The sequence below is a fragment of the Bubalus bubalis genome, chromosome 7 (assembly GCF_019923935.1).
Source record: "Bubalus bubalis isolate 160015118507 breed Murrah chromosome 7, NDDB_SH_1, whole genome shotgun sequence".
Classification (NCBI taxonomy): domain Eukaryota; kingdom Metazoa; phylum Chordata; class Mammalia; order Artiodactyla; family Bovidae; genus Bubalus; species Bubalus bubalis.
This window is the reverse complement of record NC_059163.1, coordinates 25,843,093-25,864,142: the sequence shown is the minus strand read 5'-3', so window position 1 is coordinate 25,864,142 and position 21,050 is coordinate 25,843,093. Positions and strand designations below refer to the sequence as shown.

Sequence of the window (21,050 nt, the reverse complement as noted above, 5' to 3'; positions counted from 1 at the left end):
ACTTAAAACACTGCTTAGTATATTTGCCTTGCAGAATATCACATGAACAAATTTATTAAGGACTCGGAAGTCTTAAATTACAATTATTTACCTTATCTGGAGAAGGCAATGGCACCCCACTCCAGTACTCTTGCCTGGCAAATCCCATGGACAGAGGAGCCTGGTGGGCTGCAGTCCATGGGGTCGCTAAGAGTCGGACACGACTTAGCGACTTCACTTTCACTTTTCACTTGCATGCATTGGAGAAGGAAATGGCAACCCACTCCAGTGTTCTTGCCTGGAGAATCCCAGGGACGAGGGAGCCTGGTGGGCTGCCGTCTGTGGGGTCGCACAGAGTCGGACACGACTGAAGTGACTTAGCAGCAGCCCAGTATTTTCCAGACATATTTTATCATCTGAGGAATTAATTAATGTTCTGGTAGTACACTCTAGGAAATGTTTTCATATAATTGTTTTGTGCTCTTTGTTGTGTTTTAAGTATTTAGGAAATACTTTTAAACAGAGGTGATGTAATATCAAGTAGTAGTAAGTGCTGTGAAGATAATAAAGCAGAGCAGCAAGAAATAAGGAGAGAGGAGGTACTTTTAAGATAGCGAATGGCAGGAAGTATTCTCTGATGCAGTCATGAATAAAGGAAGGGAGTGAGCCAGGTGAAGAGCATTCCTTATGGTGGGAACAGTGAGTACAAACGCCCTGAGTCCCTGATGTGGGAACATATTTCATGGGTTTGAGAGGCCATCAGTGGCCAGTATGCCAGAGTGCAGTGAGCAAGGAGGAGAGCAATGGGTAACGAGGGTAGAGAAGTCGTCAGACCACAGTGAGAACTCTGACATGCTTGACACTCATCTTGAGAATAAGGATGTCTCTATGTGGGCTGGAACTGCTGCAGGATTGAAGACCTGCATGTCAGGTTCTTGGCAGCCATCTGTAAGAGTGCCATCTTGGAAGCAGGAATGGCAGGGGTAATCAGAATGACTGCTTCCAGAATGTGGTAGAAGAACTTGTTCCTAGAGGGTGATGTCAGGGCACTCCGTGGCATGGCATAGGTCACTGGGTCTTAGTCCCCAGGCAGCTTGGAAATGAGAATTTGGGGAGACAGAGCCCTCCTTGAGTAGCAGTGAAGAGTAAGAATGGTCCTCATGGGATGCATTCCATCTGAGGATCGGTGGGTTAAGTGTCCTTTGGCTGCAAGACAGAACCCACTCTACCCTTGCTTGGCTCGAGATATGTTTACCAGTGAGTTCATGTTTCTAGATCCATCTGTATTTTGCGATGGCATTTCCTCCCATTCAGTAGTGTTTCAGTTAACCCATCAGTTTATTCACTTTGATTTTTTTTTTTTTTTTCACATGTTCCTAAATTAGATCTGGCTTATCCTTTTAGTGAAAGACTGCTAAAATTCTTAGCAGTGGGGAGGAGGATTAAGTAGTGTCTACCACCTGCATGGAATTGGTGAGCAAAAACAGCCCTTGTGGAATCTACTGCTTCCATGTCCCCTTGAAGTATTAACTCTGAGTCTTCTGTTAGAGGAGATAAACAGGAGCACAAGTGGGTCATAGGGGATTATCCTCAGTCACGTCATGTGCATCTTCAGCACATCCTCTTCATTTGGGGGTGGGGGGGTAAATGCTGGTAGTGACATATGCCGTGACATGGAGTGCCAGGACTGGCTTCCCTAATCTGGTTGGGATTAACCGTTCCTTCCTCTTTGAATTTATACCTGTCCCTGCCAAAGCAAGATGTTCCATTCAGTATGTTTACTTGCCCTGAAAAAGAAATATTATTCTGGGGGGCAATTGCTGAAAATGTAGTCTTCTTTTCCTTGAATTCTGCTCCAGTTTTGACTCAGAATATGATCCTTCTAGTCTCCTCCCGTATACTCTGGAGACAGTCCAGCAAAGCATTATCCCTACTCAGCCATTAAGACACCATATTTACTTATACGAGATCTAGAAATATAATAATAGCTCCATGGATTTTAATAGTGTTTAAATGCCTATTCATTTAAAAATGAAAAGCCTCAGGCAAGAACTCTTCATTTTCTTTATTCTTTTTGTGACCCTATGGACTGTAGCCCACCATGCTTCTCTGTCCATAGGATTTTCCAGGCAAGAATCCTGGAGTGGGTTGCCATTTCCTCCTCCAGAGAATCTTCCTGACCCAAGGATCGAACCTGTGTCTCCTGCATTGCAGGCAAATTCTTTACCGCTGAGCCATCAGGGAAGCCCTCTTTAGAGAACAGTGAATCACAAATGTTTGAACTATTGAGACTGCTGTTTGATTTTTGAGCTACTTATTCCTTCCTATATCTCTATTCTCTCTCGCCCACCATGCTGGGTGAAGCATATTTGGGGTTTATAATTAAAGTTAGCTATAAGTAATTCTGTCTTATGGCAACTTTTTGGAGGAGCTAGTGAAGGAAAAAGTCTTACTGTCCAGCGTATGAGGCTTTGCCCAGACTCTGGGAAGTTGTCCATGGGTGATGGTCTCCCAGCACCTGAGAGCCTCCCGTGATTAAGACTTCTTATCCAGCCTGCTTTTCCTCTCTCATCCACTTTTTCTAGCTCTCAATTTTTCTGAGTATTCTCTCATTCAGTTTTGTGTTTGGCTTTCTTACCACAAACAAATTGTCTCTCGTACAGTGGAAATTCCAGGAAGATTGCCAGGGAGTAGCCCTTCAACTCCATAAAAAGGAAAGATATTAACTAAAACCGGGGACATGTGCACAGTCTCCCTCACCCATCCGCGTGCCTGGTCTCTTACTAAGCTTTCCCCTTCTTCCCACAGACGCCCCAAGAGACACAAAATGTCAGTCTCTGTCCCTCTAACTCATCTCGCCCTCCGCTTTCCTCGCCCACCTCTCTCATTTTTTGGGCACGTGCAGAATGTCACTTCCGGCACGGAGCACAGTACATCATCGTGTTGCCTGAGCCCAAAGGCCCACGTGGTGTCCTCCTGCTCCCCACTTCTCCCCTGGCGAGCCTGGGTGATTAATTAGAGACACATAGGTTACGGTGTTGGGCAGTTACTCCTAGTGATGACACGTAGGGAGGCCGAGCAAGGCCCAAATATGGTCCTTTTACCCACACTTCCAGAAACCAAACATCTTGCACAACAGTCCATTTATAAGCTAGTCCTGTGCCTGGAAGCCTACTGAACAATCAGGGCTCACCACTGACTGCCCTGCCTCCCTTTCTTCCAGCTCCTCCACCAGTGACCTCTCCGGCTATGACCACGCATATCTGAGGCAGAGCCCTGACCGGTGCAGCTCCCAAGGGAGCATGGAGAGCCTGGAGCCCGGCGGGGGATACCCACCATGCCACCTTCTCTCCCCGGCCAAGTCCACCAGCAGCATTGACCAGCTCAGCCACCTCCACAGCAAGAGAGATTCGGCTTACAGCTCCTTCTCCACCAGTTCCAGCATCCTCGAGTATCCACCCCCTGGCGTCTCTGGCCGAGAGCGTTCAGGCTCCATGGACACCACTTCTGCTCGAGGTGGCCTCCTAGAAGGGATGAAGCAGGCAGATATTCGCTATGTTAAGACGGTCTATGACCCCCGGAGGGGGGTCTCAGCAGAGTATGAGGTGAACTCTTCAGGCCTGCTTCTCCAAGGTAGGGAGACCCGAGCCTCAACTGATGGTCAGGGCTACAATAAATTCCATAATGTTCCTCGGGGCAAAGGCGCACCACCCTCTTCCTGGAGCCCGCAGTGCCCCAGTTCCTTAGAGACCACGGTGGACAACTTGCCTCCTAAAGTGGGTGCGCCCCTGCCCCCAGCTCGGAGTGACAGTTATGCAGCCTTCCGGCAGCGAGAGAGGCCCGGCTCCTGGTCTAGCCTAGATCAGAAACGGTTCTGCCGGCCTCCAGCAAACTCTGCAGGCACCCTGAAATCTCCCTTCATAGAGGAACAGCTGCATACTGTGCTAGAGAAGAGCCCAGAAAACAGCCCTCCAGTGAAGCCCAAGCACAATTATACCCAGAAGGCCCAGCCCGGCCAACCTCTGCTGCCGACTGGCATCTACCCAGTACCTTCCCTGGAGCCACACTTCGCCCAGGTGCCCCGGCCTTCTGTGAGTGGAAATGGTACCCTCTACCCTGCCCTGGTCAAGGAAGGTGGGTACACACCTCCTCAGGGAGCGTGCGACAGAATGGCTGCCCTTGATGAGAATGGGAACCAAAACGGATCTAGCAGGCCTGGCTTCGCCTTCTGCCAGGCCTTAGAACGGGACTCAGTGTCCCTAGTAGAGAGGAAACCTGAAACTTCAGCCAAATGTGTCCCCTATAAAGTCCATTTTCCCTCAGTGCCTGAGAACGAGGAGGAGACCTCCCTGAAGAGACTTCTCACACCTCTAGAAGGCCACAGCCCACATCCCAGTGAGAGAAAGAGCACCCAGGCCAACAAATATTCTAATTACCACAGCCTCCAATCCCCTCAGGCTCAGGTGTGGCAAGTGGGTGAAGACAAGAGATCCTTCCTGCCCTCAGATCCTTGGGAGGGGGATTCCCATGAAGACCACAATGCCAACCTCCGGGGGAGGCTCCACGGAGGCAGCCTGGGCCAGAGTGTGCCAGGCAGCTTTGGCAAGACTGCAGCTGCCTTCTCCTCCCTCCAGAACATTCCTGAGAGTCTAAGAAGGCAAAGCAGCTTGGATCTCGGAGGAGCAGCCCAGGAAGTCTACCTGGAAGGCTCATCCACCTGTGCAGTCAATACCAAGGGAGAAGAGTCTGGAAGGACTACTGTTGCTGATCACAAGAGCCAGCTGGACAGGTCGGTGTCCTATCCAAGGCCCGAGGGGAGAACCTTGGCCTCTTTGCAGAGTTCAGACCCAACGTATGAAGAGCCGCCCTCCCCATCGCCACAGGAGACCTCCAGTCTGGGCCGGAGGAGGCTGAGTTCCAGCAGCACCTCGGCTCTGCAGGGCTTTCAGTACGGGAAGCCCCACTGCTCCGTGCTGGAGAAGGTTTCCAAGATCGAGCAGCGAGAGCAGGCCGGCCAGAGACCCCCAAGTGCCGGCGGCTCTACTTACGGCTATAACTACAGGCCCCACAGGACACTCCCAGCCTCCAATACTTTGGGGAATGACTCGGAGGAGACTAAAGGCCGTATACATTTTTCCGAACCCACTGAACCCCTAGGCAATGGAGAACAGCACTTCAAAAACGGGGAGCCAAAGTCAGAAGAGGTTTCCTGGCAGCCGTGTGGTCAACAGCCGAGGCGGGCTGTGGAGGGTGGCCGGGGTGCCCCACTCCGGGGTGGAGAGCCCCCGAGGCGAGACGCCCGTCTGCTCCGCAGCCAGAGCACCTTCCAGCTCTTCAGCGAGGCCAAGAAGGAGGCCATGTGGTCGGACGACAGGCCCCGCACGCCAGAGTCGCCCGTGCAGGACGCCCCCTTCAGCCGCGCCTACCGGAATAGCATCAAGGACGCGCAGTCCCGCGTCCTGGGAGCCACGTCCTTCCGACGCCGGGACCTCGAGCCTGGGACGTCTGTGGCCTCCAGGCCCTGGCGCCTGCGACCCGCCTCGGCCCACGTGGGGCTGCGCAGCCCGGAGGCACCGATTTCTGCCTCCCCGCACACCCCACGCGAGCGGCACAGCGTGACCCCGGCCGAGGGGGACCCTGCCCGCCTCGCGCCCCCCACTGCCCGGAGGGGCCCGCGCCGGCATCTGACCCCCGAGCAGAAGAAGCGCTCGTACTCGGAGCCCGAGAAAATGCATGAGGTGGGGGTCTCGGAGGAACCTGAGCCCGAGCCCCCTGGGCCGCCGAGGAAGGGGCCGCATTTCATGGAGGGCTCGGTGATCGACCGGCGCCGCATCTTCGAGCGAGACGGCAGGGCCTGCTCTACCCTCAGCCTGTCGGGGCCTGAGCTAAAGCAGTTCCAGCAGAGCGCACTGGCCGACTACATTCAGCGCAAGACCGGCAAGCGGCCTGCGGGCGCCGGCTGTGGCCTGCAGGAGCCGGGGCGGCTGCTGGAGCGCACCCAGAGCACCTACCTCCAGCCCGAGGGCCCGGGCCTCGCCGCGGCTTCCAGTCTCTGCTCGCTTCGGGAGCCCAGCCTGCCGCCCCGCAGGGAGACCGCCCTTCTGCCAGCCACTGTGGTGGGGAGTACTGGGGAGACCCAGTGGGCCCCCCGAGATCGCAGCAGCTCGTTTGCCAGCGGCCGCCACCTTGGGGAAAGGCACCGCGGGGACTCAGCGCCGAGAGAACTGCTCGGTGGAGCTAACAATGGATCAAAGGGCCCCCAGAGACTGAACAGTACCCCAGGGGAACCCTCCCCGTGGGGGGCCACGGCTGGGAGGGCCGCGAAGTCCATGTCGGCTGAGGACCTGCTGGAGCGCTCAGATGTCCAGGCTGTCCCTGTCCACATGAGGTCCCGGTCATCTCCCACCGCCGACAAGCGCCAGGTACGTGCAGCCATCGGATCCTAGCACTACCGCTTCAGTCCGCGAAGCCTTAGTGCGACTCCTCTAACCCCTCCTTGCCCCTTTGTTTTTCTTTAGCGTGCAAGACAGCAGCATTTGTTTTCATAGGGGATGTCTTTCTCAGTGCCCCTATCTGATGAGATCCTTACAGAAATAGAGATATTCATAGGTATCTATAAAGTTGTGTCTTATGTAGAAACATATGTCAATATAGATATCTATATATGTGTATCTATAGATACATATACACACACATAGTAGGCCTCATTTCTGGTTTTGCACTGGAATGGAAAATATTCGGGAAAATTCCAGAGAGTTCCAAAAAACAAAACTTGAATTTGCCAGCACACCAGCAATAACTTATATAGTATTTGCATTATAAGTAGGTTATATGCAAATATTATGCCATTTTACATAGCATCAGGCAGATTTTGTTATCCATCCCAGGGGATCCTGTAGCTGCAGAGAGTCAAAGGTGACTGAGCACAGCACTCGAAGACAACTGTATATAATATATATACACACGTATGTATATATAGTATGTGCATATTATATTTATTGTTCAGTTGCTCAATTGTATCCGACTCTTTGTGACCCTGTGGACTGCAGTATGTATGTTAAAAATTATATTTTAGTATCCACTTCTCAGTGTAAGAATTACATTAGGAAAAGTTAGGGATTATCTTTTTATCTTTCATGTTTTTTGTTTTGCCCCCTTTTTTTTTTTTTTTTTTCCAAGTTCGTGCAATAGAAGCTGTGTCTTAGTATTTTAAAGATTTTTATCTTGGTACCCTCTTTTGTTTCTGTTGGACTTTTGCATTAACACAATAGGTATTGTTATTGACTTTGATCATTGTTTGTTATTGAGTTCCAGGCCCTCAACTCAGAATGCTTTTACGTTTAGGTGTGGATACATGCATAGTCATGTCCGACTCTTTGCAACCCCATGGACTGTAGCCCACCAGGGTTCTCTGTCCATGGGATTTTCCAGGCAAAAATACTGGAGTGAGTTGCCATTTCTTTCTCCAGGGTATCTTCCCAACCCAGGGATCGAACCCACATCTCTGGCACCTCCTGCACTGGCAGGCAGATTGTTTACCACTAGCACCACTTGGGAAGCCCCACTTTTACATTTATTATCTCATTAATCCTCAAAATAATCCTGTGTAGTAGAGTATATTACCATGTGCTGTGCTGTGCTTAGTCCCTCAATTGTGTCCGACTCTGTGCAACCCTATGGACTGTAGCCCACCAGGCTACTCTGTTCATGGGAATTCTCCAGCCAAGAACACTGCAGTGGGTTGCCATGCCCTCCTCCAGGGGATCTCCCCAACCCAGGGATGGAACGCATTGTAGGAGGATTCTTTACAGTCTGAGTCACCAGGGATGCCCATATTATCCATATCAAATTCATATCTCTCTGTCTCTTTCTTTATACTATCTTCATGAGATAGGAGAATGCCAGACTTTCAAATTCTCACATTAAAGGATTTTTCTCATCAAGTCTCCAAACTGGATACATCATGAGGAACTTTCCCCTAGAAATGTTAGGAGAGCTGGGAATAAAGTCCAAGCACTCTGACTCCCAGGACTCGATTAGTTTCCCTACTTCATAGCCTGTCTCCAAGCTTTACTTGCACTGCAGCTCGGTGGCATACCTCATGATCCCCTTCCCAGATCAGAAGATACAAGGAAGTCACATATATTTTACCACAAGGGGAGAACACCCCTCCATTGACCCTTCAGAGAGTCTCTTTTCTCCAGTAGAGAATACAGTGATTTAACAAGCATTTGTAGAGCCTATGTTTTATGAACAGGACTGCATTATAGGTTTGAAGGAAACATAAAGGGAAATAAAGGTCATGCCTTTCTGGGGGTTACAATTGAGCAAAGAATATGTACTTATATACAGATAACACAAATGGTGAGTGCTTTGGGAGTGATCATAAATAACATGCTATGGGAGGGACACTGATTAGTTCTAATTGAGGGGATCTGAAAGAGCATCTCTTGAAAGAGAAGGGATTTGAACCAGGCGGTAAAGGATGGGCAAAATGTTGGCAAAGGGTTGCAGGTTGTGTGCGGAGGCATTATAAGTTGGAGGAAACAGCTTCACAATTAGCCATCACTGCCTGAGAGATCTGTTTGCTGCACTGCTTCTGAAAAACACATACACACAGCCTTCTGAGGGAAAATACCACTCCTGTCCAGACACTTTCTCTTAAGAAATATTTTCTCCCCAATATAAACCACCCCCACCCCCACACACATCCACACGAAATCTATAGAAGCAATCCTCCATAAGCCTCCAATAGCTGTTTTTCTCCCCTTGGAATGATGAACAGAGCTAATTTCCAGTGCTTATCCTACCTCCAAAAACACTTTAACAATCCATATATGTAGGTCCTCTCTGGTGGTCCAGTGAGCGGTTAAGACTCCATGTTTCCACTGCAGGGGGCACAGTTTTGATCCCTGGTCCAGGAACTAAGAAAAAACATGGTCCATATATGTAGCATGCCATTCCAGCTAGTGTGATAGGCTTCAGAGGCTCACTACATAGCAGGGCAAGCATTTTCATTTCTCTCCCTATGTTCTAAAGAAAATAGAAATGTTTAGGTGAAAACCAAATCATCTTCTGTCGTTAATTCCTCACTACATGTCATTATTCTCTTCTGGGGAAGTGGTTGGATGGTTCTGAATGTTATTTTGCCTTCCCTTCCAAATATTTCTTAAACCTGATAAACTGGGAAATAGAGTTCAAACATAGGCAGTATAGAAGAATGATCCCAATTAAATCCCAATTCTTGGGTATTATTTGAAAAACTTTCTAGAGATAGCTAAATACACGACATTATTTATGTTCTCTTTAATATAGCGAGTGCCATATTTAGAAAGTGGGGGATGTGATGGGGGAATGGAATATTTCAATGTGAAATACTGCTGCTTTGCTCCTGCAGATTCTGAACATAGTTTATCACCCCCAGATGGCAGTTTCGCCAAGACCTTGTTCTCAGCTTTCCTCCTGCATTCCCTTGCTCAGCAGTCTGACCATGCCTGCCCTGAGACCTGTTCCCCGGCAAGGTCTGCCCCTTACATCTTCTTCATATATCCATTGTCTTCCTTGGTTGTAGAACTAGTTAAAAACAAAACTAGTCTCCACGTAATTATTATGGTTATTATTTCAAGATACTATTATTTATTTGCATAAAGTCCAGGAACTTTTACCATTATCATTAAGCTTTGGTGAAGGTGTTAAATAAGGATTTTTCTCATCTCAGCTTGAGAGAACTCTGAGAAATTAAGTGACCCTGTAGAGACTAAACCGTCTGCCTGAGATAAACCAAAAATATGGAGTCTAATTCTGGTGCCAGCTCAGTCAATAGCCTCCCAAACAACTGCGGCTTGCTCCTGCCAGCCAGATGCTAATAGCACAGGATTTTGCAGGCTTTGGACCAGGATTCAGCTCCGTTTCAAAGGTCCATTAGTGAGGATAGTTTCTGCTTCCAAAACAAGGTCAGCGCAGAAATTGATTTCTCTGTTTATAAAATTTGGTCATTCTTGGGTCTGAAATGATGGCTGCAGAAGGCCGCTGCCACTTGTAGCCTAAGACCTGCTCAGACACTCAGCAGACCCAGGCCAGCCCCTTAGCCAGCTGGGGTCATCTCTGAACAAACCACCTCTTGTTCCCTCTCCTTTAATTCCAAAAGTGTGATTGCAGAACAAATGAATATTAGTGATGGAGCTGAAGTGCCCATCAAATTCTTGGCTGCTTTCTGTTTTCTAAAACACTTTAGAAAACTTAACTGTTTTAAATTAGGTAGGCCCTGCAAAGCAGCTGGAAAAAATTCAAACATTTTTGCCTTGGAGATAGAAATTTATACCCATTCAATGCATAGATCTAAAATATAGCAGAAGCTATAAAAAGAAATCTTTTGGAGAAATGAGATTTCTGGTGGGGTATTTTTTTCCCCCCCAGATATTGAGGTAGAGTCTTCTCTGGTTCTCACTGTGTTTTCAAAGATCTTCATTTCTTGTATGTGGCACGTTCACCATGTGAAGATGTGACAGACATTTCATTGCTGAGGAAATTTGCATGGAACCCCACAATGTTGGATGATAGTCTCGTTCTATAGGATACAGCTTGCCAATCATTTTTAGCGCTTCTCAACAAGCACCCATTCAAGCTTGGAGATGAGTAACAATCACTTTCCACAAAATGTGAAGTTGTAAATAGCTACGATTAACTAAATGTTCACTATGTGCTAGTCACTGTGTTTTATAAGCATAAAACTAATCCTACATCTATGCAAAGGAGGAGATACTATTGTTATTCTCATATTACAGATGAGGAAACTAAGGCATAGAAAAACTGAGGAATTTGCCCTACCTGGTGGAAGTGAGGTTTGACTCCCTACTGTCTTAACCCCAGAGGTTTTTAAGTCACTATACCATGCTGCCTCCTGGTATAAAAAAAGACTGAGAGATGAGAGTTAAACATCTTATATCTGAAAACTCTAGCCAGTGAATTGATTTCATTTTAACATTTATCAATTACTACTACTTAAATAATATTTTTTAAAATTTCTCATTCATTTTAGCAGATACTTGAAGTTGATACTCCAAAGTAGATGAATATTGTCTTCATGTTTTATTGGTTGTAGAGATATTAGGATATCTTAATTCAGAGCTCAAAGTAAGAGTGAGAATCAGAATTTGCTAGGATTTAAGTTTATAGTTTTAAGTGTAGTGTGCCTAATAAAGAATAAGAACTGGTGTACTTCTAAGTCAGTCAAACAAAGTTAGAGACCAAAAAAAAGACAGTTAATGAGTGGTATTATTCTGTATTTCCCCCATAGCCACTGCTTTTTCCTAAATTGTCATAGAAGTTTATACTGCTTACCAGTTTATAGAAAATCAAGTCATCTTTGGCAGTGCATACTTATCCAATCAAAGCAAATATGTGCAGCAGGAATGAATCCTCCTTGGGTTTTCTACTAGGTTGGGAAGGAATTTCCCTTCAGTCCAAAAGATGTTTCCATGGACAGAAGATGTAGAAATTTCTCAGTTGTCTATTACTGGCTCTCAGTTCCTTTAGTCTATGCATATCCTCATTAATATCAAGCTCATACTGTAATTTAAAGGAAGTAATAGAATGGAAGTATGTATTACTTCCATTACTAGCTTTGAGGGGACCTAGTGGCACCCCACTCCAGTACTCTTGCCTGGAAAATCCCATGGATGGAAGAGCCTGGTAGGCTCCAGTCTATGGGGTCGCTGGGAGTAGGGCACGACTGAGCGACTTCACTTTCACTTTTCACTTTCATGCATTGGAGAAGGAAATGGCAACCCACTCCAGTGTTCTTGCCTGGAGAATCCCAGGGACGGCGGAGCCTGGTGGGCTGCTGTCTATGGGGTCGCACAGAGTCAGACACGACTGAAGTGACTTAGCAGCAGTAGCAGCAGCAGAGGCTTTTCCAGTTAACAACTGGTGAAGCTGAATATTCTTGTCAGTGAGGGAGTGGAGTGGAGAAAGACTTTAAAGAGACCATAAGAGTTTGGTTTTGTTTTGTTTTTCTCTCATTGAACAGTGTGTACATTTTTTTTTCCTATATTGGAGTATAGTTGATTAACAATGTTGTGTTGATTTCATGTGTGTAGCAAGGCAATTTGTCTTGGACCTATTCTTTTTCAAGTTCTCTTCCCATTTATTTCCCTGGATTTCCCTGGTAGCTCAGCTGGTAAAGAATCCGCCTGAAATGCAGGAGACCAGGGTTCGATCCCTGGGTTGGGAAGATCCCCTAGAGGAGAGAACAGCTACCCACTCCAGTATTCTTGCCTGCAGAATTCTCTGGACAGAGAAGCCTGTCAGGCGAGGTCGCAAAGAGTCAGACACGACTGAGCAACTTTCTCTTCACTTCCTTTTTAGGTTATTACAGAATATTGAGCAGAATTTCCTGTGCTGTGCAGTAGGTCCTTGCTTGTTATAAATGGGCTGTAAGGTTTTGTGAAGAGTAGGAATTCCTATTCCCTCTAGTGATAATTGAGCAAATCAGAGACGCATGGAATTCTTTTTTCTCAAAGCATTGATGTTTTATTGCATCCAACTCAGCCACCTCTCAACTTAAGGTTCTAAAGATCACCCTTAGGCTTTGAGGAAATCATGGTTTGAATCCCAGCTCCTTGCTTAATTGTGGGCACTATACTCACTCGCTCTGAGCTGCAGTTTCCGCCCTGCTCCCCATTGTTATAGATTAAATTACAGGAGAAATGTCAGGTGCCTGACATGACTCCAGGCACTTCACTTGAGGATCATAAGGAACTTGGCAGAGTATCCAGCACATAGTAAATGCCCAGTAAGGGGAAGCTGTGGTTATTAATAATATTCAGGTTTGTTTCTTCTTTGGGCCTGCTCCCACCCACCTCTGGCTCTTCTTGCTTTTTAGTACCTCTACCACTGATTGGGGGGAAGGAGCAGGAAAGAAAAAGAGAGAAAGAGGATGAAAAGCAATTAGCCCTTTGGACAGAATAAAGGGGGAAATGCTAAAATTAAGTTTATGGATTACCTGTGGATTTAATTTTCTTGTTTTCTACCTGACTCCTGTTATCATAAATAATTGAGAGTTTTATCAAGAGTAACATCATTGTCTTCATCAGGAACCTGTACGTATGACCTGATTTTACACTATCAAAAACTGACCTATAACCCACCAGAAACCATTATATACCCATATTAAAAACAGAAACAAATGACTACCCTTGAAGTGTCCCCAGAGTTACTGATATGACATGTGGATGAGATGTTTTTCCCAGAAAGAATGTATATCAACCTGATTACAAGCCAGATTCCTATCTGATTCTTGGGATTTTGCTAAATGTAGTAAACTCTCCTTTTCTTGTCATCTCCCGTATTTCCCTGTTGCTATTTTGAAAGTTTTGCCCTTTGAATTAATTTTCATCTTTATACTTCAAATATAGCAGTTGTTTCTGAACTCTGAAGGCAATTGTTATCAAACTTCTCTTGTTTAGAAAATGTCTTGGTTAAGAGAGGCACCCAGTGAGATAGACTGAGGTTCTACCACTTGTGACCTTGGAAAAGTTAACCTCTTGGGTCTGTGTCCTCATCAATGCAGTGGGGTTAACAGTACTTCCTGAGGCTTTGAGGATAAAATGGGTTAGTATGTAACATGCCGCCATGAGCCTGACAATAAAGAGTGGACCACCAATAAATGTTCATCTCCTTTACACCTCCACCCCCTTGGTAAATTTAAACACCGTTTGTTGGTAATAACGCTGTGCCTCTCTTCTGTTTTAAGGATGTGCTTTTGGGGGAAAACAATGGCTTTGGTCTCATGAAGGATCCATGTTATTTGACTGGCCCAGGTTCCAGGTATGTGTCTATAGTTATGATGCTCTTTGCCTCATGAATGCTGCTGGAGTTAAATGCTTTTGTTCATCTCTACTAGAAATTGAATTAAGATGTTATGATGTTTCATGGTGTCTCATGCCACCTTTTTCAGTTTGTCTAGGCTATAGGAAACCTTTTTATCCACAGATGACTTTGTCTAAGAATGATACTGTTCAGAATAGGTTTTGAACATGTGCTGTTGAGGCGGTGGTTGACTTCTCGCGTGTTTACATCAGAATGGTTGATGATTGTGCTCTTCTCCAGCATATCCTCTGACTTTCTCAAGTGGGTCCTCTCTGGTATGGCTGATCTCTTCTGGCTGTGACCCACAGGATCAGGTCGGGAAGCACAAGCATTCATGAACAGCTTCACATAACAAGACAAATCACTGTAGGCACTTAGAAGACAGCAAGAAAGTCTTTTTTTTTTTTTTTTTTAATTGCCTTCAAAATCATTTCTCCTTAGAAAAATATTATGGATAATTTTTAGAAGTAGGATCTTTGGACTATTCACTTGGAGCTTAATGAGTAGAAATTTCCAAAGAGGATTTTCTCTGAACCACGTGTCTGTATGTAGTTTTAATGCAGCATTGTAGGACTATCTACTATAATCTGGTTATTACTAATGGTAATATAGTTAATCTCTCTCGTTTTTTTTAGGCCGGTTCTTTAATATTTTTTATGTTTCACTCAGTCATTGTTTCTCTCTTTTTCTGTATTCGTCTTCTCAATAATCCAGCCTAGTAACTGCCAGCATGGTCAGGAAGTAAGTATTAAGTTACCTCCTTTGCTCCCAAGGGCAGCCTTGTATAGTTGCTTTTGCTCCTGTAGCTCTTCCCAAAGTGAAGCAAGGAGTCAAGGTGAGGCTAAGGACGTTAGTTTGGGTGCATTGATTCACAGCTAGAAAGAAGAGAAGGTTGACTAGAACTAGAGCTCTGCCAAAAGAGCACTATTCTAAAGTCTAAGGTGAAACTAAAGTCAACCACAAAAACTCAAATTGCTCGATTACACGAAGGACTTGAATAGACATTCCTCCAAATAGCCAACGGGCACATGAAAAGATACTGCACATCACTAATCCACAGAGAAATGCAAGTCAAAAGCACACTCATGAGGATGGCTACAATCAAAAAAACATAAAAGCACAAGTGTTGGTGAAGATGTGGAGAAATTGGAACCCCTGTGCACCGTTGATAGGCTTGCAAAGCAGTGTAACTGCCATAGGAAACATTATGGAGGTTCCTCGAAAAATTAAAAATCGGTCATGACCAAGCAACCCACCTCTGAGTATAAACCCAAAGAATTGAAAGCAGTGTTTTGAAGGGAGATTTTTATACCCATCTTCGCTGCAACACTACTCATAATAGCAGAGAGGGGGAAGCAACTGAGTTGTCCACAGGTGGTTGAGTGGATAAACAGAATGAGGTGTGTGCACACACTGGGATATTGTTCAGCCTTTAAAAGGAAGGAAATGCTGTCATAGCCTGCAACACGGATGAACCTTGAGGACGTTATGCTAAGTGAAATAAGCCAGTCGGAAATGCTTTATGGTTCCATTTGTATGAGGTATCTAAAGTAGTCATATTTGTAGAAAAGCAGAGCGGCAGTTACAAGGGCTGGAGGAGTGGGGAAAAGAGTCGTTGCTTGCTAGTTACCTAGCTTCAGATTTGCAAGATGAAAATGTTCTGGAGGTCTGTTTTGCAACAATATGGATATACTTAACTGAACATTTTAAAATGAATTTAAAGTAGTAAATTTTATGTTATAGGATTTTTTTAACCATATTTTAAAAAATGCTATGAGGAAGAAAATGAGATTAATCAAACTTCGTTCTCTCACCCTCGATTATAAAAGAGACTGAAACAAAATCTTTATGACACTAGTTTTTATTCTTGGAAAACAATTACCAGGAAGAAGTATTCTCAATCAAACTAAGCATTTAACTAAACTACTATCTTCAAAAATATACAGTTTAAGTGTAGTTTCTATAAAAGAATATTAAGCATAAACTAAAAACATTATATCAAGGTTTATTTTGGCTGGATCTTTAAAAGATACACATTATTTTATTGTGTGTTTTAGTGATGTCTCCCCTTTTTTAAAAAGCAATATGAAATTACAACATGAATTAGTCCTTAAAACATCAGATTCCAGTTATTCCATGTCCTATTAGAGGATGCTTAGTTCAGAAATATTTCATGCCCTATGATCTAAATAGCAGCAGGCAAAAGAGACATTGTTCAAAAGACATTTATTGAGAAGGTACTTTGTGTCAGGATCTGGGGGTCCCAAAGTGAATAAGACATGGGAGTAGAGAGCACCCTCAGCAAATCTCCCACCCCTGCATTTCTCGTGGACCCATTTGGGAACCCACCAAGAAGGACAGAATAGCCACTCTTGGATACTGAGAGGTTCCTGATAAAGAAGCTGCCTATAAATGAAAAGATCTGTGGTGGGAGGGAGGGTTTGCATCTAAGCGGAAGATGGGTACCTTACTACATTTTATATTAAAGAGAAAATAACAGCAGAAGAGCTAGTTGGGTTCTTTGTGGTCTTTTCCTTCTTTATGCTGCTTTACTCTCATCTGGCCTTAGGTGATTCTGTGGCCAGGACTGTGCTGACTGACTGGGGACCGAGCCACAGCCCCCCTTAGGACGCGGGTCTGTGAAATGAAGAGTGCCATCTGCTCTCCAGATTCACTTGCACACTAGTCAGGGAGCTACAGATGTGGGATTTACAAACTATGGATGTTTGCTGGAGACTTTTTAATCCTCACATTAACTCTTGCATGGCGGGCAGGCAGGGCTGCAGACGTGTTTTCTTTGTTTTGTTCTCCGTTTTTTCCTTTCAAACACAATAACAAAAGTACTGGAAATTGTTGGAGCCTAGAGGACAGCTGTTTAAACCACCATGCTGTCTGTCTGCTCATTATTGTCAGTCTCTTTCTCTAGAGGTAACTGCTTACTAGCTCCTTAGGTGAGACACTCCTTTCCTTCTTTCCATTTGGAGAAATGAAAACACTGGGAATCCAAGAGAAAGTTGCAAATAAAACCTGCGGATTCAGCAGCCCATGCAAATACTTTCCAAACAGACCACCCCCATGGGGGTTCACTGGCAAGAGAATGAGGGAGCATTCTTTCCCCCAGAAGTCAGGAGCTGGTTCCCAAACTTGGTCTAAAAGGAACAGAAGAAATGTCCTGAAGCCTGTCCTCAAATGCTGCCTTGCATGGAGGAAGGGGGATGAGAGAGAATTAATAAAAAGAAATGCCTTGTGACATTTTCCTGCAGGAGTTTATGCCTGTCCCGCCGTTGCATTTCAACTTTCAGGTTCTTTGTCTTAGCAGCCAGGGGGAAGCAGTGTGCAGTTTCTCTGGGGTCCTTCTCCCCATCAGAGGCTTTTCCTGCCTGTGGAATGCACCTTGGGCTCAGTGTTTGCCCCCTTTCCTCAGCGCTAACCCACGTCTGTATCCTGTTCCAGGCCATTCAGCTGTTCCAGCCGTGAAGAGATGCCAGCGCTCAGGCACCACCCCAGCCCTCACTGGGGGGATTCGGGCTGCAAAGCAGGTAGTGGTGGTGCCTCTGTGCCCAGCGGGGGTCCAGGGCCGCTGGACCCTCCGAGACAGGCCAGCAGAACGCCTTGCCCTCTGCCACTGTCCTCGGGAACTCACGGGCATCTTCCAGACGCCAGGGCTGCACCCCTGAGCTCGGTCCTGCCTGCCCCTGGCCCTTCGAGCTATTGCTCACAGGCTGCAGTCCAGCCCTCCACACCAGCCGGGACCCCCAGAAGTGGCAGTGGCCACAGCCCGGCCCAGCCTCCCAGCCCTGAGCGCAAGATGGAAGAGCACGCAGGGATGCGGGCCTCCCCGCCCTGGATGAAGCGGACCTACACAGTCAGAGAGGAGAGCCTCCCCGAGGACCCCCCGAAGCACTACCCCAAGCCACAGGATGCCCCCAGCTCTAGCAGCACTTCTGACCCAGATACACCTCTCGGGGCCCCAGGCATTCCAGGCAGGATTTCTCTCCGGATCTCCGAGTCAGCCTTGCTGGCTTCCCCGCCACCTCGCGAGGACTGCGAGGACGACGAGGTGTTTGTGAGGGACCCACGCCCCACCGCCACTTCCAGCCCCCGCTGTGATGAGCTGCTGCTGCCCCCTCCGCCGCCGCCCCCACCACCAACAACCAGCCAGGCATCCCTGGCCCAGAGCCTGGACCACTTCCCTCCGCCTCCCCCTGAAGCTGTGTGCCCGGCCCAGTGGGAGGAGGGCTACCTGGAGCCCCGTGCCAGGTGAGATCGCAGCCCTCTGCCAGTGGAGAAGGGTCTGCCACCCTGGTAAGATTTCCGCACTCCAGGCTGCCCTGAGCTGCCTCTGCTGGCCCCTGGAGAGCCATGTCAGTTTCATGAGATGACAAAACTGTTTCCTCTCTTGACCTGGGTAGTCCTTATGCAGGGCTTCCGCAATGGCTCTGCAGTGAAGAATCCACCTGCAGTGCAGGAGATGCAGGAGATGCGGGTTCCATCCCTGTGTGGGGAAGATTCCCTGGAGGAGGAAACGGCAACCCACTCCAGTATTCTTGCCTGAAAAATTCCATGGACAGAGGAGCCTGGCGGGCTACGGTCCACAGGGTCGCAAAGTCAGACACAAGTAAGCACAGCAACAAGTCACTGTGCTAGCAGCAGCCCTTGGGCGCTGAGGAGTGAGACTAGTGGAAATGGAAACCAGAACCCAGGAGGCCAGGTTTAGTTCTGTGGGCATGGCAGCTTCAGAGAGTCCAAATCCTGAATCAGTAAAGAAATAAGGCAAAAGGAAAGGGCATACAGAAGACAAAAATAATCACTCTTATTACTGAGAGAGCTGATCCTGGAGAATATGGCTTCTGTCTGAGTATAAGTGAGTCTCCTGACACTAGTCACAGGCTGTGCTAGACACACACACACACACACACACACACACAAAGCGAGCACGTGTGAGCATGCCAGAGCGAGTCTAGAGGCAGCCTTACTCTAAAAAAAGAGGCTGGACTAGGAATGGGCTGTGGGCCGCTTCTCTTTGCAGAGTCACTCTGTATCCATAGGAAGGAATGAAGAGGAAGGCTGAAGGTCAGTAGTGTTTAGGGAAAACCTCTTCTTGGAAGCCAGAAGAATGGGGAAGGAGCATTTCCCAACACATACCTCCCTAAGACAACACTGAAGATACATCAGCACCTTTGTGGTAACTTCCTCTAAACACCACTATTATGTGATAAAGTGAACATTATCGGTTCACTTTCATAAAGCTCTGGAATCTGAGAGCAACATTCACCAAAACTGAACTCCTATTCAATCTATCCCCCTTAAAAAAGTCACATCCCCCTTGAAAGTCACACACCCCCCCTTAAAAGCCTCTCTGGGACCCTTTTGAACCTGCTGTTTGTGGGGATAACAACCTCAGAATCTCCTTACGTGTTGAAAGGTGTACCCCTGTGCCAGTGTCTCTGTCTTCTTTCACCCTCTGCTGACTCTTCTCTCACCCCTCTCTTTTTTTTAATATCCCTGACAGCTCCAGCAAACTTGCCAAGGTGACAGTTGCCAAGGAAAGGTCCATGGCTGGTGCAGCCCATCCGGTTGATAATCAGCTGCTGGGTTCCAGATCGCAAACTTCAGGCAAGAGTTTCGAGACCAAGGAGACCAACCCGCCCTCCACCACGGGTGCTCTGCCCCAGCCTGCTGGGTCTCTAAGCAAGCAGCCAAGCCCAGGACAGCCACCTCCCATGCAGACCCACAGCCTTATCCACGAGCCAGCCATTGGGACTGCAGGTTTAGAAAAGAATGTCAGTTCTGGCCCTCAGAAGACCTCAGAAGACATCAGAACAGAGACACTAGCCAAGGAAATTATCCACCAAGACAAATCTCTGGCAGACATTTTGGACCCAGACTCCAGAATGAAGACAACTATGGACCTGATGGAAGGTTTGTTTCCTCGAGATGTTAATTTGCTGAAGGAAAACAGCATAAAGAAGAAGGCCGTGCAGAAAACCATCAGCTTCCCAGGATGTGAGACCAAGAGGTAAGTCCCTGGCAATGTCCCCAAACAGACTTCAAATTAAAGTGCTTCCGAGGGGGTGATGATCCGGTGAGAGGATCATGAGCAGTTTGTATTTTTCCTTCTTTTGATTTCTCCTGGGTTACTGCAGTATTTCCTTGCATGTTTGATTTCCTTGAAGCTACTATGGGAGAGATTAGAGTGTTTTTTTATTTTCTTACAAGTTTTCAATGAAAACTATATGAATCAACAAGCTGGAACTCCACAGTTGGTGGCTTCAAGACCACCAACAAATAAAATCAGAGAGCATTTCATCTAAATTTGAGCTTGCATTTTAGAAATTTCCAACTGATCCTAACTGAATTACGGGAACACTGTGTTTTGAGTTGTGGGGGAGGGGAGAAAGGGAAGAACTACGTGGTGTTTCCAGGCTGTCCGCAATGTTATCAGAGGCTCTGATCACTTTATCCAAGCCCTCAACGGTAACCTTGTCCAGCCTCTCCTCTTTCAGTCTCTTACAGAGACTAACAGGAAGTGACTTATCCAGGGCCATGTGTTTAGCAAACACTTCTTAAGCACCCACAATGTGCAGGGCAGTCCACTGGGTCCCCTGTGGACCCACAGATGAGTTTTTATGGATGTGCCAGTCGGTTCACCATGGGTGGTTGTCTTCCAGCCACTCGCAATAGGAAGACCAGAGTAGTTGACATATACATTCTTAGAAAAGCATTTCCTGGCATTATCCCTGAGAACAAAAGTTTAGAAGTGAAATCCTCACGTAGCTTTGGCAGCATGGAAAGCTTCCTGAGGGATTTAAGAAGGATGACGTGCGCCATCTTCTGGTTAAAGTGAGCATCGTCCTGTCGTATGTGAGACTGCAGATAGCCACTGTGGGCTTCAGGTAATCAGATAAGATGCCCAAGAAGCCCATTTGTAAGGCAATGAATATGTGGGGAGGCAGGGCATATCAGAAGAACTTTTTACCATGTTTGGTTTTTTTTCCCCACCCCCACTAACTGGATTAATGTAACTATGTTTTTTAGAGGAATAACCTCACCAGTTGGGAAATTAGTGAAAACAGTCTTCTGGTGGTTCTGGATTCCATAGTAAAATGATGGTTTGATGTTAAATAATGTCACAAGATTATATCTGAGAAAACTAATTATGCCTACAGAGTCCTTTATTCAGTGAGTAGGGTCTTACCTAC

The 21,050-nt window shown here is 46.6% G+C and overlaps 1 protein-coding gene across 6 annotated transcripts in view; it reads left to right on the top strand.

Annotated features, from left to right (window-relative positions):
- The window catches only part of SHROOM3 (shroom family member 3), a 335,191-nt gene that overhangs the window by 297,911 nt on the left and 16,230 nt on the right, over positions 1-21,050 (top strand). For all 6 annotated transcript variants that reach the window (XM_044945747.2, XM_044945752.2, XM_044945748.2 and 3 more), the window contains 4 exons: positions 3,203-6,401; positions 13,733-13,806; positions 17,302-18,108; positions 19,361-19,867. In XM_044945747.2, coding sequence (XP_044801682.2) covers positions 3,203-6,401; positions 13,733-13,806; positions 17,302-18,108; positions 19,361-19,867 — 4,587 coding nt within the window. The remainder of the gene's footprint in view (positions 1-3,202; positions 6,402-13,732; positions 13,807-17,301; positions 18,109-19,360; positions 19,868-21,050) is intronic.